General features: G+C 36.6%; 1 protein-coding gene and 1 long non-coding RNA gene across 2 annotated transcripts in view; one reads left to right on the forward strand and one right to left on the reverse strand.

Annotated features, from left to right (window-relative positions):
- LOC130229816 (uncharacterized) overlaps positions 1-19,717 on the reverse strand; it is a 103,485-nt gene that overhangs the window by 50,316 nt on the left and 33,452 nt on the right. The gene's annotated exons all lie outside the window — the stretch shown is intronic.
- LOC130229815 (voltage-gated potassium channel subunit beta-3) overlaps positions 1-19,717 on the forward strand; it is a 77,236-nt gene that overhangs the window by 33,910 nt on the left and 23,609 nt on the right. The window contains exons 2-4 of the mRNA XM_056458806.1: positions 7,186-7,229; positions 8,248-8,285; positions 9,998-10,077. Coding sequence (XP_056314781.1) covers positions 7,186-7,229; positions 8,248-8,285; positions 9,998-10,077 — 162 coding nt within the window. The remainder of the gene's footprint in view (positions 1-7,185; positions 7,230-8,247; positions 8,286-9,997; positions 10,078-19,717) is intronic.

A 19,717-nucleotide genomic window follows, 5' to 3' on the forward strand; every position in this document is an offset into this window, starting at 1 on the left:
AACAACACTAACAACACTAACAACAACAACAACAACAACATATATATATATATATATATATATATATATATATATATATATATATATATATATATACTTTCATGAGGCAAAAAAAATAAATAAAAGGGGGCCCTTGAATTTGCTATAGCCCCAGGCCCCAATGTTTTCTTAATCCAGTCCTGGGTGGAGCACAGTACAAACAGCTGGGGCTGCTGATAGAACAGCTGACTCTAGTAACCCACGTGACAACAACAACATGATAGAGCACATGCATCTACAACTGTGACACCAAGTGTCAGTTAAAGTGTCAGCGAGATGAAAGAGAGTGTTTTCTGCAGGTGGTTTGTCAAGCCCACTCACCTGTGTGAGCCACACTCAGAATTGCATAATGTTCTGAGGTTGTCGTGTGTTGTGATGGGATGGGGGTTAAAAGGGGGTCCTGCTTTTGTTCACAGGGGTTCAGGTGATGGTGAAAGAGATTAACTTGCACTGATTAATTGTTCACTAAAGAATAAGAATGCTTGAAGTTGATTTCACATGGACATTCATGGCACGTTTCCACTGGCATGTTGCAAGCACAGGGAGTATTTTCAATTCTCTCAAATGGAAGTTAAGCGTATACACTCATGCAGTGCATTATGGGATTGAAAGCGGCACGGAGAAAGCGTTGAGAGCAGCTGAGAGCGTCAGAAAGGCTTTAGGCAAATGCAGAGCGAAAAACACAGGGCGACCATCAATCACTGTGAATAGTAGCAAGGCAAGATGTTGACGTATGTTTCTGAGTGTTTGCAAAACTGCATTTCCGAATACTGAACTGAATTACATGTGGCTACTATGAAAATGTATTCTTTCACACTTCTAGTTTACACAAACATCGTGAGCCATCTATCCCTGTGTGTTTATCCTGTTATGGTTTCGTTTTCTTTTGCTGGTGCTGACCTCCCCACTAGATGTCGCTCTTGTTTAGTGGTTAATTAAGTGAATTACAGGTGTGTCGCATTGCCGGTGATGAGCGTATGATGAGCGATGATGAGCTGCCTGATCGGTCTTCCTCCAGCACCAGAAGTTTTTTTTTTAACCCAATCCATTATGCACACACCCAACTATTGTATTAATAACTCGTCATTTAAATTAAATTAAAAAAATAAATACATTGTGTTTGCTTATATTTGACTCAACGTTGGGTTATAATGATAACCCAGCATTTTTTTAATCGCACAGGTATAATCATATGCAATGAAATTTGGTATCGCTTGAAAATAGTCCACAGCTAGGTAACTCAGTAACTGCACTGTGTAATATCATTGTCCCTGCTACAGCAGTAAAGTTCCTTGATTATTACGCCTGAATGAAGGTATAGTTCCTAGCTAAATCTAACAAGAAAATAGCTAGTCTTAGTACACATAAGTACTACAGAAGAGTCAAGCTTTAAACAGGAAAATGATTCATTTTTTGAGCGAGATGCTAACGGTCTAATCCGATTCAATAATTTATGCTAAGCTAAGCTAAAAGTGCTTGGGCCAGAGATTAGCTGAATGGATTTAAACATGGTAAACGATTTCTAAAATAATTTCTAGTTAATTTAAAACCGAAACAAACTACGCAACAGCTTTGCGTGTCTATCAGACAGACAGAAGTGAAATCATCAGCCGCTGAGTGTTTTGACCTCTGCTCCAGCTGATGCTGACAGACACACACACACACACACTCCTCTCCTCAGAGACGCAGATCTGCCGGATTCCTGATCTGGGTTCAGTCAGTCGATCTGCTTCAGCTCATCTGCTTCGCTCTGACTCAGTCCTAACATTTAACAGCCCACTGCAAGTTACATTTCAGTCTGTTTTTCACACATGCTGGTATTTAAATATCAAGGCTGCAGAAATTGCGGAACAGAGCATGTGTTATGTGGATTAATATTATGAAGCTCGAAAGCCTCAAATAAAGGGACTGATGGCAGGAAAAAGTGCATTTCTCTTTTTCTTTTTGAATGAAAAAGTCAAATCTGTTGAGTCTCTGTTGCTTTATATGCTGGTGGCGGCGGTTTTTATGCCGGTAACTAGAGAAGTATTAAAAATATGTTCGTGTTATTTTAGATTTTTAGAACTTTCATTTTTGTGTCCTCATTTTTAAAACATTTATGGTTTTGTTCAAGAGATATTGGAATCTCATTGTGTAATCTCAATCAGTAAACTGCTGAATTATACACATTTTCAGTGGTCAGAAACTAAAAATGGGTCACTTTGCATATTCGTAGCTAATCTGGAAAATCCGGGGACCAAATAATGTTAAAAATAGACATGTAACTTGTTTCATAGAGCAGTGTTTCCCAACCCTGTTCCTGAAGGCACACCAACAGCACACATTTTCAACCTAATCAAACACGCCTGAATCCACTCATCAGAACATGAGGGACTCCAAAACCTGAAGTTAATGGGTCAGATAAGGGAGACACCCAAAATATGTACTGTTGGTGTGCCTCCAGGAACAGGGTTGGGAAACACCTGAATGTTTGTGTGGCATAAATGATCTTTTCCCAAAGTTTTTATTTCTGTAACTTAAATATTTAATATTTTTCACTAGTTCCTTGATAAATAGTTCTCAAAAAACAATTGTTTGATTTTAGATTCTGTGTATTAGCAAACTTTTCCTTTGGAATCTGTTGAAGGGACGGTTCGCTCATAGTTTCTGGGATCTCAGTGCAACATTGTGTTCAGATTGATTATTCTTTGAGTCTTAAAGGTGCAGTAGGTGACTGCCTTTAGAAATTTTTTTTGTTGTGCTGGCTGAAAGTCTTCATTTTGATAGTAATGATTAAAGTAAATGATCTAAATGTGTGGCGATGCAGTGGTGCAGTTGGTAGTGCTGTCGCCTCAAAGCAAGAAGGTCGCTGGTTCGAGCCTCGGCTGGGTCAGTTGGCATTTCTGTGCAGAGTTTGCATGTTCTCTATGCGTTCGCGTGGGTTTCCTCCGGGTGCTCCGGTTTCCCCCACAGTCCAAAGACATGCGGTACAGGTGAATTGGGTAAGCTAAATTGGGTAAGCTAAATTGTCGTGTATGAGTGTGAATGGGTGTGTGTGGATGTTTCCCAGGGATGGGTTGCGGCTGGAAGGGCATCTGTAAAAACATGCTGGATAAGTTAGCGGTTCATTCCGCTGTGGCGACCCTGGATTAATAAAGGGACTAAGCCGAAAATAAAATGAATGAATCTAAATGTGTTTATATGTATTTTTATATTCTGGGTAAGGCATAAGACTAAAAAATGTTCATCCAATTAAATATTTCCCATAATTCTGATAAGTAGCCCAAACTGTATGTCAGTAAATGTAGATTTGAACAACTGCGCATCTGTTCACGCAGATCCGCCATTAGCGTGTGTATGCGTGAATGTGAGCTACGTGTTCATGTGCACCCGAGACACATGAGATCACAGCGCTAAAATCAAATGCTGAATCAAAACTTTTACAAATCCTGAACCAGTATTGGAGTTAGTTTTGCACACTGGAGGAAGGATGACACCATGAAGTATTTCTTTTAGACAGGTCGTGTTCTGTTTTAAAACTATGTTGGTCACGCAGAGCTGATGCAGATTTGGTTGTTATAAATGGGTTATATGCACAGAAGTGTTGTTCAGCCTCTGAAATCTTCCAGGGAAAGTGTGCCAAAAGTGTGTGACTATTTTCAGTTTCATAAGGTCCTTTTACAGCATATATAAAGTCGATTTTTATTTAGTTTAAAAACAAAACATCAGTAAATAGCACTATACCGCCTAGCCTGCTTTACCGAGCTGAAGTTGGTTTTATATTCACATTGGTTCATTTTTGATCAATGACAACCTGTGCTCCCTATATTGTTCACCATGCTACTTTGAATATTCGCTCTGAAATTGATAAGTGTAACTCCTGCACGCCGCCGGCCAACCACTAACTACATTTCTAACTGGTGAATAACATGAATGAATGGTTGTCTGCTGTCATGTGCGCGTTCGTGTTTCAGGAGGCGTGGCTTTGGACGGCAGGGGTGGGACTCTGTTTCAAAGATATTATGCTAACCGGTTAGCATTTTGGCAGATCACCTATACTGCACCTTTAAAATGAAGATTCCAAAAATATTTCTAGGTGCTTCAAAAACACAAGACATAAGTGTAACGGTCATGCACTTCAGTCAAGCATGTGTTTACAAATACAAACTATGGAAAAGTAGTGCATTTGAATGGAAAAACATGTTCTGTGTTATTGATCCTTTCGAATGTTCATCAGCCAATCAGAATCAAGCATTCAACAGCCTCATAACATAAAGAACAATCATGTTTGCAGACAGTAACACCAGTGTGCGTAATGCACATTAACACTTGAGTGAAAACACAGCTTAAATGGTGCATTTTAAATACTTTCATGTTGTGTGTGTTGCGTTTTATGTGTTATTTCTGTGTTATTTATAGACAAAACCAGTTTCAAATTGGTTTTCAGTTTAAATAAATGACGCACAAGAAATAATCATACAGTTGTGATAATTTTAATGAAAAAAGCTTATTGCAAAAAGGTTTTGATGAAGATTAGGTTTAAGAGAAGCTATATATATATATATATTTATGTATGTGTGTGCATGTGTGTGCACGTGTGTATTCATGTGCATGTATATGTCTGTACTTGTGCATGTAAGCATGCAGTGTCGACTGAATACTCAGCATGATCTGGTTTTCTTCCCTGTGGCTTCATACATGCATATAGATGTGTGTGAGTGAGTATGTGTGTGTGTGTGTGTGTGTGTGTGTGTGTGTGTGTGATTCAGCGCTCTAATGCAGCACTGTGGAGAACAGGGAAGGATGGAGAAAGATAAAAATGAAGGATGACAGAGAAAATGAAAGTGTTTGTGTCAGCGAGGAAGAGCCTTCTCTCTCCGCCATTCCTCTCACGTGACGAATACATTTTTTTTAAAGATCAAATTAACGATTCATGCTACTAATTTAGTAATTCCTCACGGTCTTGGCTGGTGATACGTCTGTATCAATATAACGAATTGTCCATTCCACACATAAACACACACACACATAAACACACACACACATAAACGCACACATAAGCACACACACACACACACACACAAACAATTGCAACATCTCTATAAATAGAGCGGCCGGGCAAACAAAAATAGATGCAGAGAGGAAAAAGCGTGGTTCAGCCGCCTGGATTTAAACACGCAAACAATCTGTCTGTTTCTGTCGGACACACAAGCGAACAGCAGCTCAAATGAAAAGCAGGCACAGGTAACACAGAGCTCACAAACAGCAGCATCTGCATTTAAAGCAGCAACGGGTGCTACTCCAGCATTAAAGGGGATCAATCATGCAAAAATCACTTTTATAAGGGGTTTAAACACAGTTGTGTGTGAATATAACCAGCTTCTAATGGTAAAAATGTATATATATATATATATATATATATATATATATATATATATATATATATATATATATATATATATATATATAGATATATATATATATATATATATATATATATATATATATATATAAAAATTTAGAATTACACTTGATAAAAACAGTCTGCACAAACACTTTGATTGACATCCTCCCTTTGTACGTGCCATCAGACAGGGAAAGCCCCGCCCATCTCACCCTCGTTTGCATAGAACGTTAGTCTTGTTTTTGAATCTGCCACTATGCTGACATATAGACATTTGTAGCTCCGCCCTCTTTTTGAATCTCATCTGCATTTAAAGCAACAGTCACCAAAACGGCACAATTAGGATCAAAGCCTAAAAGGGTCAGTTTCAAAGAGTCATAAAACATTATTTGTGTGGTATTTGGAGCTGAGACTTCACATACACACTCTAGAGACATCAGAGACTTGTTTTACATCTTGTAAAAAGGGGCATAATAGGTGCACTTTAACATCTTTATTTTCATTGACTATTTTATTATGGTTTTAAACAGCAGCTTCTCATCCATTAGACAATATAAGCAATCTGATGATAAGATGAAGAGTTGACATAACGTGGTCATAAACCTTTTATTTAATCATTTTAATTAAAATTTAATGTTATTTTAATACAAATAAATGTACAATTTAATAAATTGTGTTATTGTAATTTAATTTATAGTTATTTAAATGTAATTAAATATAATTTTATTTCATTTATTAATTAAATATAATTTATTTAAGTTTTTTATTTGTTTTATTTTCATGTTAATTCATTTAGTCAATTTAATAAGGGTTTTCTTTTAAATATTATTTCGTTGCAACCCAGGCTCATTCTGAGAACGTAGTCCCGAGGACGTTTCTGGAGACCGCGAAATACGTCCCGGGAGGTACGTATTTTTGCAGTTTTTGTTTTCGCGAATCCGCGAGAGGCCGCTGTGCGCGCTTTCTCCTACACCGTCCTTGCGTAAACCCGCTAGAGGCCGCTGTCGAACGACCTTCTGCCTGCCTGGATGACAGAATGATTGACCGTGCGACCGGCCAATCGGCTGACCCACCCTCCTCCGTCCCTAAACCCAACCAACGACGATTCACAAAAGCCGTCCAGAAAAAGAAAAGCCCTCGTCTGATTTTTACCACGTTTTCGGATTTTGACCACATTCTCACCCTGTGATGAACTGGTTCACTTTATTTTTTGGATTTTGTTTTCTTACCTGATTTCTGGAACCGCTCTTCCCCGGACTCGAACCCGGTCGTCGTCATGGTCAGCCCCTTTCTGCGCCTCAAGTCCGCCAAAGTACACGAAGAGCTAACCGGACAAACTGGTTGCAGCGGGAAAGCCCTCCACACGGAGGCGAGCGGCCGGCCGGCAAGCACCGAAAGGAACGGCGTCACACCGCCCCGCAGCGTTCGCTTAAAAAAATGAAATGCAGCCGGACGTACCCCCGGCTAGGTAATTCGCGGACTACAGGAACGTCCACGGGACTACGTTTTCAGAATGAGCCTGGGTTGTTTCATTCAGTGTTTTTTTATTTTGTGGAGACATTCTGGAGTTTGTTAGTCAAAAAGAACATTGCTGTGCAGTGATATAGAGATTTTTTTTCCTGTCATAACTGTTAATATACAAGACGTTAAAGGTACATTCAGATCCCTGATATGAATGAGCACAAAAAAAAATGCTAAGGATTGTTGCAATTGCATAAAAAATACAATGATAAATTTTCATTCTGTCTCTCTCTTTCCCACAGAAACCTTGGGAAATCGGGTCTACGTGTTTCTTGTTTGGGTCTCGGTGAGTAAACTATTCATCTGATTCAACTGTAGACTCATTCATTTTTCTTAATGGTCTTTTTTACGTGAAAACTATTTCAATATACTTCAAGAATGTTTAATTGTATGTACTTAGTGTACTTTGCATGTTATAATATGATTTTTAAACATTGTACTTGCAGATAATGTAACAGAAAGACACTTAAATGCACTTATACAGTATATATACTGTAATAGGCTAGTTAGGGTAATTAGGCAAGTCATTAGACCAGTGTTTCCCAACCCTGTTCCTGAAGGCACACCAACAATCCACATTTTCAACCTCTCCCTAATCAAACACACCTGAATCAACTTATCATAACATCAGAAGAGACTCCAACACCTGAAGTTAATGGGTCAGAAAAGGGAGACATCCAAAATATGTACTGTTGGTGTGCCTCCAGGAACAGGGTTGGGAAACACTGCATTAGACAACAGTGGTTTGTTTTGTAGACAATTAAAAATATATTTCTTAAGGGGGCTAATAATATTGATCTTAAAAAAGTTTTTAAATAACTGAAAACTGCTTTAAATCTAGCCAAACTTAAACAAATAAGACATTTTCCATTAGAAACATTATCATTGGAAATACTGTGAAAATATCCTTGCTCTGTTGAACAGCACTTGGGAAAGAATAAAAAAGAATTAAGGAGGGATGATGATTTTGCCTTGAATAATATATATTATTCTAGCCAAACTAAAAGAAATCAGACTTTTTTCCAGACGAGAAACTTCAGGCTAGTGCAGCAAAAGATGATTCACTTTAAGCGTCAGCTTTATCTTAGAGGTAGATGCTAAAAAGTCTTTGTTCACTGCCAATAGTAGACCTACAGGAAGAATACAGATCTATAAAGCTCAGGTAATTTGACAGAATGAGACATTGTTGAGCTGCTTTCTGAAACAATAAGAAGAGGCACGCTATATAATTACTTTATTTCTTTTAGCACTCCTGTCAAACCACTGAACAGTTTTTTAATCTTATTTTCCACTATTGTTCACAGGCACCTGGGTGACGTTTGGATCTCAGATCTCTGATGAGGTGAATATGGTCACTTTACGGTGTAAGATTGTCCGCAACACAGGCTCTTTGGAAATATGTGCACTGGGCTACATTTTGACATCTGAGAAATATGTACCCTGGACTACGTCTACAAATCCACTACAGCAGTGGTCCCCGACCTTTTTATCACCGCGGACCGGTCAACGCGTGACAATTTTACTGTGGACAGCGGGCCGCGGTTCATAGTTTGCTAGGCGACCATCAACCTTTTCTCAGAGGATGACAAGCTGACAAAGCATTGCTATCACTCTGATACAAAATTACAAAGTACAAAGCACTGCAGTGTTTGGGTGTTCTGTGTTTGTCTGAGATAATTAGTCTACCGAAATGTGTGTATTCCATACAAGCTAAAGCTGATCAGTCAGTTCTTGTCACGTGACAGCATTTATTCAACTGAGTGTGCCTGGAAGGTGAGAGTGCGTCATGCCACTTGTGTGCACAAGCCGCGCATCTCCATTGGAAATAACGAACTTGCATAACCTCTAGAAAAGACGTGATTTACAAAAAACATTTGCGATCTCCAGCAGTTGATCTTCTTGCACGGACATTGTCCATTCACCTGATTTGTTGACAAATGGGTTGCGGATCCATTCCTTGGAAGTTCATGGTGCCTTCACTGGGCCTTTTTCCCTTAGCAAAGAAACTTTCCAAAGACGTCTGTTTCTTACTCATTTTGCTGCTTGTGGGTTAAATTTGGGTGGTCAAGTGACCAGGACGTAAGCAAGAGAATACGGTCATTTTTCAAAATAAAAGATCTTTCAGACTCAGATATTAAATAAAACAGAAATAATTCAGGATTTCTTGTGCGGCCCGATACCAATTGATTCACGGACCGATACCGGTCCGCGGCCTATTGGTTGAGGACTACTGCACTAGAGGGCGCCGTGTACATTTTTGACAATCTCAAATACGTTACTGAGGCACGTTTTCTCATACGTGCAATTTCTCGTAAATCCACCAGAGGCCGCTATATATGCCTCTACGAATATTAACGTCTTTTTTGTGTGTGTCCATGAGAGAAGTCGTTCGGCCTGTCGTCATGCATCATATATCAGCTTGATAACGACTAACCCACACACCACCTTCCCTAAACCCAACTAATAGTGTTTTCAAAAGCAAACTAGTAGAGAAAAGGCATCGCGACCTCATGTTTCTTCCACAGTATCACACTGCTCGATGTTATGGGTTTCATTTTACCTGGTTTCTGGAAGCATCCTTCACTAAAAGGACAAACCAGTCACGACAGAAAAGCCATCTATACAGTCAGCGGCACACTGTAAAAAGCGATTACATGACTTTACTGAAAAAAATGAATGAGTAAACACTGCTTTAAAATGATTAGGTAAATGAACTGTGCATAATTAGAACTATTAAGTTCACTGAACTTAATTTTTAGAAGTAGAAACAGAAATACTTAACATTTACTAAGTAAAACCAACTTGTCACTTTTAAGGCAATGGGTTTACTCACTTTAAATGATTGCTTTTACTGTGTATCTTCTCATAGCATTCATTTTACACACAAAACACAGCCATATATGTACCCACAAGCACATATTTCTCAGCTCTCAAAAATTTAGCCCTGGGCACATTTTCCCAATGAGTCTGTGATGGATTTCCTACTGGCATTGTCTCATTCTGATCTGATGTGTGTGCGTGTGTGTGTGTGTGTGTGTGTGTGTGTTTCTGTAGATGGCGGAGAATCTGATGACGATAGCCTACGAGAATGGAGTGAATCTGTTCGACACAGCAGAAGTTTATGCGTCCGGCAGGTACGAATGCCAAAAAGATGTGCTTTATTCTGCTGTCAACACACTGTTCTGTTGTGTGCTGGACCACAGGCGTAGATTTGGGACTCTGAACATGAATAAACATGAATAGTCTGAAACTGATGTGATCTTAAAGGTCCCATGAAGTAATTTGAAACGTGCATTTTTTGTCCGATGCGTGACGTAATCTCTTATTTACACTGCAGATCTTAATGGTCAATACTAATCTACATAATATTTGACTAGATATTTTTCAAGATACTAGTGTTCAGCTTAAAGTGACATTTAAAGGCTTAACTAGGTTAAGTTAGGGTAATTAGGCAAGTCATTATATAGCGATGGTTTGTTCTGCAGACAATCGAAAACAAATATTGCCTAAGGGGGCTAATAATATTGACCTTAAAATGGCTTTAAAAAAATTAAGAACTGCTTTTATTCTAGCCGAAATAAAACAAATAAGACTTTCTCCAGAAGAAAAAACATTTTAGGAAATACTTTGAAAAATTCCTTGCACTGTTAAACATCATTTGGGAAATATTTGAAAAAGATTATGGCTAATGATTTAGATTTCAACTGTACATCATTTTTTAAACTGACTCGTATCCTATGTCTACATAACGTAGGCCATGTCCACACATACAAAGGCACTTTTATAAACAGAGTTTTCCTCCTAAATCAGGGGATAATTTTCACTTTTTTTTGGACGAACTGTTTAATAGAAGCACAACTCTTAACCTTGCATTTTATCCTACTTCCCATATCACATTCTGTATTTGCAGTCTCGTAGGACTAGCGATAAATGCTTATGTTTTGTTTTTTCACAGAATGTGCACATGAATTAATCAGCCGTAATGCAGGCAGATTGTTGATATCCTAACAGTTTATGCTATATTATCATGGTGTTTAACTGTAACATTGCTAATGCTTTTAATTCTAAACCACACTGGAAAAAATTATTAGACAAAAAGTCTTGACAACAAATTTTTTTATGTTACTTTACCTTATCTTATTAGTTATCAGAAAGAGCTTTATTGCCAGGTATGTTCACACATACGAGGAATTTGTTTTGGTGACAGAGCTTCTACAGTGCAACAGGATTACAGAGACAGGACAAAAAAACAGATAATAAATATATTTTTTTAAAAATAGAAGTAAGTAGTGAATGCAAATATACAAATTGACAAGTGTATGTACATGTTTATTACTATATACAACGTTATATGTGCAGCTGTTATGTGCAAATTGTCATGTAAAGTGTGTTGTTAAATAAGTGTATATGTGTATAAAAGTGTATAGCAAGTAGTGATGTTGGTTCCACAATTATTATCATCAAGTGTTCATGAGATGGATTGCCTGAGGGAAGAAACTGTTTCTGTGTCGGGCTGTTCTGGTGCGCAGTGCTCTGTAGCGTCGACCAGAAGGTAGAAGTTCAAAGAGGCAAAAACAAGGTTATACAAGGTTTAACCTAATATTTTGAGTCAGCTTGACTAATGTAAGTTGAGATGACTAGAACATTTATAATTGTACTGTTTGATTCAGAGGAAGAAAATGTGAACCTTTTTTGTTTTTGCTGATAGATTGGAATAATTGATGTGTTACTGATACTGTAACTCTCTGACTTAAAGTCGTTGAGTTAAACTGAAAAGATAAAAACTAAACAATTTAACGAAACTTCTAATTAATCTTAAATATAACTAAGCAATTTATGGCAGTACGATTTTTTTTTTCAGCTTAACTCTGTTTTTATTGATGCAGATTTGTCAGTATCAAATATAAAAATATAAAATAATAATAATAATAATAATAATAATAAGATAAATAAAATAACATTATAAATAAAACTAACACATATTGTGCCATAACAGCAATACAGAAAAAATATATAAATACAAATATGCAAAATTAAAAAAATAAAAACAAGGTAAGAAAGAAAAAAAAAGCATATATAAACATACATATTTTCTCTGTGCTCTCCATTAATAACTAAGCCAGGGGCAAAGAAAAGGCCAGGTATGTTTTTTTTTATTATAGTATAGTATTATTTCTTTATTATTTATTAGTTTTCAAATGTGACAGGAAGAGTAAGAGATTTCACTGTCACCTCACAGCAAGAAGATTGCTCCCGGCTGGGTCAGTTGGCATTTCTGTGTAGAGTTTGCATGTTCTCCCCGTGTTGCCGTGGGATTCCTTCAAACACATACGCTATTTTTTACTTGTTCAAACTACTTAATTAAAATGAACTGAAACAACACAATTTTTCAGATTTCTTTGGGACAGCTTTATTTATTTATATTCAATCCACATGATTTTTTAAAAAGTGTTATGTTAACTTAATCGATTTATGTTGGGACAACATGAATGAATTGTGTGGAACCCAGCATTTTAAACAGTGCAGGTGAATTGAATAAACTAAATTGGCTGTAGTGTGTGTGTGTGTGTGTGTGTGTGTTAATGAGTGTGTATGGATGTTTCCTAGTTTGCAGCTGGATGGGCATCCGCTGTGTAAAACATATGCTGGATAAGTTGGCGGTTCATTCCGCTGTGGCAACTTCTGATTAATAAAGGGACTAAGCCGAAGGAAAATGAATGAATGAATATTGGCCGTAGTGTATGAGTTTGTGTGCGAACGTGAGTGTGTATGGGTGTTTCCCAGTACTGGGTTGCGGCTGGAAGGGCATCCACTGCATAAAACCTATGCTGGAATAGTTGGTGGTTTATTCTGCTGTGGCGACCCCTGATTAATAAGAGACTAAGCCGAAGGAGAATGAATGAATGAATGAATGATTCCTCCATTTAACAACAAAATCAATGAGTATAAAACATTACATTTGACTTTAATCAATAACATCAGAAAAAAACAACACTTTCATAACACACTTAGGGACTTTTTGGAAAAGTGCAGTTTCTAATAATCTCTAATTAAAAGTTTTACTTCAAAGTACATTTAATGGGATGTTCTGTGCTTAAAGTGCACAACGAAGAAGCCGAATCCGAAAGCCTTTTAATAATAAATCCGCAAGGAAAAGAAGGAGATCAGAGACACGGAATCACATTAGGCGAACACGAAATGAAGTGAGGAAACACAAGACTTATAAACATGGATTGATTACAAAGTAATCAAGAAAAAGCAGAACTAATTAACAGCCGAGGAGACTAACAATGTAGACCTGATAAATAAAGAACATTTGTGGCATTACCTCAAAGCATAGGAGTATCTAATAGGTGTATTAATTATATTAAATTAATTTGCGCGTACAGTTGCAGTCAGAATTATTCACCCTCCTGTGATTTTTGTTTTCTTTTTTAAATATTTCCCAAATTAGTTTTTTTATTAGAATATGCAAGAAGTACACAAAATGGGATCACATACAAAGAGAACAAAACAACAAAAAACATGAAAACACAATGTGTGTGTGTGTATGAAAAGGTAACTCGGTGAATAGTCTGTGTACACAAAAAAAAAAATTCAAAGATGATCACTTGGATTTACTACATTTTTTTAAGTTAAAGGGTTGTAAACTATTTATTTGGGCTGAATTTACACAAACGAATTAAGTTGAACATTACTCAATTTAATTTGTTTGTTTAAATTCAACCTAATTAAATTGTTTGCAACAGTTTTGCAGACATAATTTTTTTCAGTGTACATACATATTGGAAGAAAAAAAAAAAATAATAATAATATTATATATATATATATATATATATATATATATATAATACATGTATATAATATATATATACACACACACATAACATGTTTAACCGTCATTAAATGAAACCAATAGCATAGATGTGTATATAAAATAGGTAGAGAAAAAAAGAAAAAACAAACAAACAAACAATCTGTGGTAAGGAATGACAACAATGATAGTAATGTAATGATAGTGAAAAGGACAACAGTAATAATGACTGACGAAAACAATAATAATAATTATTAACTACTACGCCAACTACTACTACTACAGAGAATTACTAATGTTACAACCACTACTGCTGCTACTACAGCCACAATATCATCCCAAATGATATTTAACAGAGTAAGACATTTTTCACAGTATTTCCTATAATATTTTTTCTTCTGGAGAAAATCTTATTTGTTTTATTTCAACTACAATAAAAGCAGTTTTTAATTTTTTTAAACCATTTTAAGGTCAATATTATTAGCCCCCTTAAAATATTTGTTTTCGATTGTCTATAGAACAAACCATCATTACATTAACTTGCCTAATTACCATAACTTGCCTAATTAACCTAGTTAAGCCTTTAAATGTCACTTTAAACTGTATAGAAGTGTCTTGAAAAATATCTAGTCAAATATTATTTACTGTCATCATGGCAAAGATAAAATAATCAGTTATTAGAAATGAGTTATTAAAACTATTATGTTCAGAAATGTGCTGAAAAAAAATCTCTCTGTTAAACAGAAATTGGGGAAAAAATAAACAGGGGGGCTAATAATTTTGTATATCGTGGCGGACTTAGTGATTTGGGGGTCCTAGCATTTTTGATAAATAAACTGCATGTTAAAAAGTGCATTTATAATATTTAAAGTATATTTTATAAATTTAATATTTAAAGGAACCTTATATGTAAATGTAAATCCTAATGTAAAAGTAAAAGCAATAAATTCACAAATAAAAAAGTTCACAAGCTATGTACAGCAGGGGTGTCCAACTTGCACCCTCCACCTGCCTCTACTCTGATCGCTGGCAGACTGGTGTCACTAAACCCCTGTGATTGTGAACAACAGCAAGAAAATAATAAACGGTCTATTTAAAATATTACGTTTAAAACAGAGGAGAAGCAGATCGGTTTGACTGTACCAGGGAAATACCTCACACTCGCGGTGCTAAAACATTTGCCGTCGGTATGCAGAGGAGTGATCTGCTCTCAATGCTGCAGGTGTGAGAGACGGCTGTGTGGCACTGTCCCACCTTTGAGTGAGGAAGAGACCGACAGCATCACCACAGCTCGTTGCGAAGAGTAACGTTAGGAACGGTACAGCACGGACACATGAGAGTCTCTAAAAATCTCCAGTAACACCTAAAAACATTCACTAGTTGCTTTTTATGAAATTAGCAACATAAGGGGGTCTGAAAAGTCACCAAGTTATCAACACTGGCTGGCAGCTTCTTTGATTAAACCGCTCATGCTTCACGCATGTGCAGTACAGAAGGAATGTTCCATTATTCATGAGGGGGTCCCCAGTTTTAAAAAGATGCAATAATGTTAAAATCTTATAGACAGATTCTACAACATATGGTAGAAAATGTATAAAAGAGCTATTAATATAGGCTACTTGGCATTGGACGGGGGCCCCTAATTTCCCAGGGTCCTAAGCGGCTGCTTACCTCACTTATTGGTTAAGTCCGCCCCTGTATAAGTGTAATCATTTTTTGTAAGTGTAATCATAGTCTGGAGTCTGTTTTCGTGTGTGCATTACTCAATTAGCTGGATTTGGTTATTGACAATTTGACACGATTCAGGATCATTTCGTTCTTCAAAACTCATCCAAAAGTCATAGCAACAGCTCTGGTAGCTTAAACCTGCTCGGTAACTGGCTCATTTCATGAAAACAGGATTAGATCGCATCATTTCAAGCAAAGATAATAATGAAAGTATGTACCAAATGCTGATATTCTCTTACAGTAGTAGTTATATACACTTAGGAAAATAGTAAATATATATTTTTAACTATATGTATTTTTAACTATTTATATTTTTTAACTATATATATATTTTTTAACTATATATATATTTTTTAACTATATATATATATATATATATATATATATATATATATATATATATATATATATACACACACACATATATACATATATATATATATATACATATACATATATATATATATATATATATACACACACATACACATATATATATATATATATACATATACATATATATATATATATATATATACATATATATATATATATATATATACATATATATATATATATATATATATACATATATATATATATATATACATATATATATATATATATATATATATATATATATACACAAGTTAAAAAGATATATATTAATAAACTTCTGCAATCTGCACTCTGAAATAAAAGTACAAAGACTGCCACCTGGTGGTTCAAAGAGAAATTTTATTCATATGAACTTTTTAGATACAAAGGCGTCCAATCGCTTTAATTCAATTTGTGTAAGATAATAGATATGCACAATGGTGAGTCAATACATATAAGGATACGTATCAATACAATAAAGAAATAATAATTTATGCAGTCATGAACATGTTTTGACAGCTTAAATGACGGTGATTTGATGCTTTATAAAAGTTGCAGACACCTATACCAATAAAAAAATGCTTTTGTGATGCAAAAATAAATTAAACATCCAGTTATTCTTTACACCGATTAAGAAACTGGCTACTATAATACTAATATGGCTACTATAATAAAGAAATAAACTGTAAAACTAAAATAAGTTGAAAGAAATACTCTTGACACTTCGAGAATCGATAGATCCGTCCTTCACAACACACGCAGCGATCTCAGATCAGCTCATCCAGACATTTGAGTCTGATTTGTGATTTTTTCTGAAGAACCAAATAAGCCAGAGATCAGTTATCAAGATTAAAAGATCCAGGATCTGTCAAATCATCTTAGATCATTTAAGCCAGGTACGAAGAACGGACCCCAATAGCACATTAACTACACAATCCATGCTGTTGTTTACATCTGAGTATCGCCATGATTGAACCCCTATTCTTTTAATTATTATGCATGATCTGTGTGTTGAATGTTTATTATTCCATCAACTGTAGGATGAATTAAAACTGTTGATCAATGTTAGCCATTTGTTATTTTTATTCACCACATTAAACCCTTGTGTACTGTTCAAATTGACTACCCTTTCGTTATGTTAGTGGCTGTTTTTGACTTCTATTTGTAATGATCTGAGTGGGGATCAAACCCGGGTCTACGGTGTGGTTAGCAGTAGTTCTAACTACATGAGCTAAGTCAGCAACTGGTGACACAAGAGCAGAGGAGGAACAAAGTTAGTCCACAACGTATGAATTCCAAAAAAATAATACGTCTTTACTGAAGAGAACTTTACAAATCGGAGACAATATAATCGCTCTACAGCCAGGGTTGAAAAAGTACAACAAAAATAGGAAAGCCGAGCTTCCTAAAATACATACAAAAAAAATAAAAAAATAGACACGAGGGTCTCAGAACAATCTAATAGGAATATAGCAAGCAAAAAGTCTTGAGAATAACTTAACTGGACACTGGACGAGGCAGCAAGAGATAGAGTTCAGGACTGAACACAGAGCAGGATACGAAGCAGTCTTATATAGAGCAAAGAACAGGTGGTGGTGATTAGGCTGATTACAGGGGAGTTTAGAGGAACAAGAGTCACTATCGCCATCTAATGTTGAGGAGTATAGGGCAATATCTGCGCCCCCTGGTGGGTTGGAGGACGTGATAGAGTGCTGAGATATTACACTATTAAAACCATGACACAATATAATCATGCATTCTTAATTGATGGTGTTTTTCCTTGTTGGAAAGAGGTAAAACATAACATTTTCACTGTTGAGCATAAGTTGGCTGCATTAACCCTTTAGATAGACCTGTGCAAAAAAAAAAATGAATAAAAAATTCTGCCTTTTATATGGAGTTCTGTGGAGTACAATAGCAGATTATAGTGTGTGTGCATAAATACACACTCACTAAGTTTACTATGATCTGAGAGAGCAGCTGCTTATTTTTTATTTTCTCAATCTTATCAAGATAACTGCGCAAAGTTCTCTTCCACACTCTCAAACATGTGAAAACGCGCACCACACACTATACTCCAGGGGTGGGCAAACTCAGTCCTGGAGGGCCGATGTCCCGGATAATTTAGCTTCAACTCTAATCAAACACACCTGAACATGCTAATCAGTGTCTCCAAGATCAGAAATTATCTATAAGCAGGTGTGTTTGATCAGGGTTGGAGCTAAACTGTGCAGGACACCGGCCCTCCAGGACTGAGTTTGCCCACCCCTGCTATACCCATATAACCATATATTTTTAAGCCAGAAACTAAGCTTTTTTGCATAGCAACTAATGATCAACAGACAAATTTTAGCTCTTCCCAACAGAAAAAAACAGCAACAATTAAGAATGCATGATAATGTGGTGTAGCTTTGCAATCAAAGAATATGATTATAATGGAAGTCAATGGGGCAAAAACAGCCACCAAGATAATCAAAGGGTAGTCAATTTAAGTGTATTGTTGAGTTTTTGAAAACTTTCAAAGCATTTTCTTCAAATATGTGTCAAAATAAGATTTGTCTCCAAAAATCATTCCATTTGCTGAAGCACAGAGAAAGTTGTGGCCAAATTAAGCCTCAAAATCACATTAGAGTGGATGCAGACATCCCCAACAGCACACAGGGGGTTAAAATAAATAGCTCTGAAATTGTACAAGCTGCAGCATGATTGGCTAGTAGTCAGTAGGCCGCTAGTAGCCAGGTCAGTTTTAAATGCGGGGTCACTCCACTCGAAGAAGCATGTCTTTCCGTTTCACGCTTCCAGAGTCCGGCACACAGCGGGCATCTGGCTGGCATACGGCTCTGCTGACCTACATTACACTTACACACTCTCACACTGTCAGTTCTGTGTGTTTACATCAGCACATTTCCTCAATCTGATGATCACACTGGTTTTCTAATTAATCCACTTCATTTGACTCACAAATTGAACTGTAATGGAATCAACATCAATCCTGAAACTCAAAGTAACCTTCAATAAGAGAAATACTGAAATCTATCTATCTATCTATCTATCTATCTATCTATCTATCTATCTATCTATCTATCTATCTATCTATCTATCTATCTATCCAAGACCCACCCATTCATCCACCAACCCATCCATCCATTCAATCACCAACCAACCCATCCATCAGTCAAACAACCCATCCATCCATCCACCAACCCACCCATACATCTATCTACCTATATATCTTCATCCACCAGCAAAACAATCCATCCATCCATCCATCCATCAACCCATCCACAGATCCATCCACCCATCAACCCATTCATCAGACAACCAACCAACCCATCCATCCATCCATCCACCCACCAATCCATCTATCTACCTATCTCCCCATCTATCTATCTAGCTATCTTCATCCATCCATCCACCAACAAAACACTCCATCCATCCATCGACCCATCCATCCACCCATCTATCTATATATCTATCTATGTATCTATCTAACCAAGACCCACCCATCCATACACCAACCCATCCATCCATCCATTCACCCACCAACTCATCCATCAGTCAACCAACCCATCCATCCATCCATCCATCCATCCATCCACCAACCCATCCATCCATCCATCTACCTATCTATCTAGCTATCTTCATCCACCCATCCACCAGCAAAACAATCCATCCATCCATTCACCCACCAACCCATCCATCAGTCAACCAACCCATCCATCCATCCATCCATCCATCCATCCATCCACCAACCCATCCATCCATCTATCTACCTATCTATCTAGCTATCTTCATCCACCCATCCACCAGCAAAACAATCCATCCATATATCCATCCACCAACCCATCCACAGA

The sequence above is a fragment of the Danio aesculapii genome, chromosome 5 (assembly GCF_903798145.1).
Source record: "Danio aesculapii chromosome 5, fDanAes4.1, whole genome shotgun sequence".
NCBI classification, from domain to species: domain Eukaryota; kingdom Metazoa; phylum Chordata; class Actinopteri; order Cypriniformes; family Danionidae; genus Danio; species Danio aesculapii.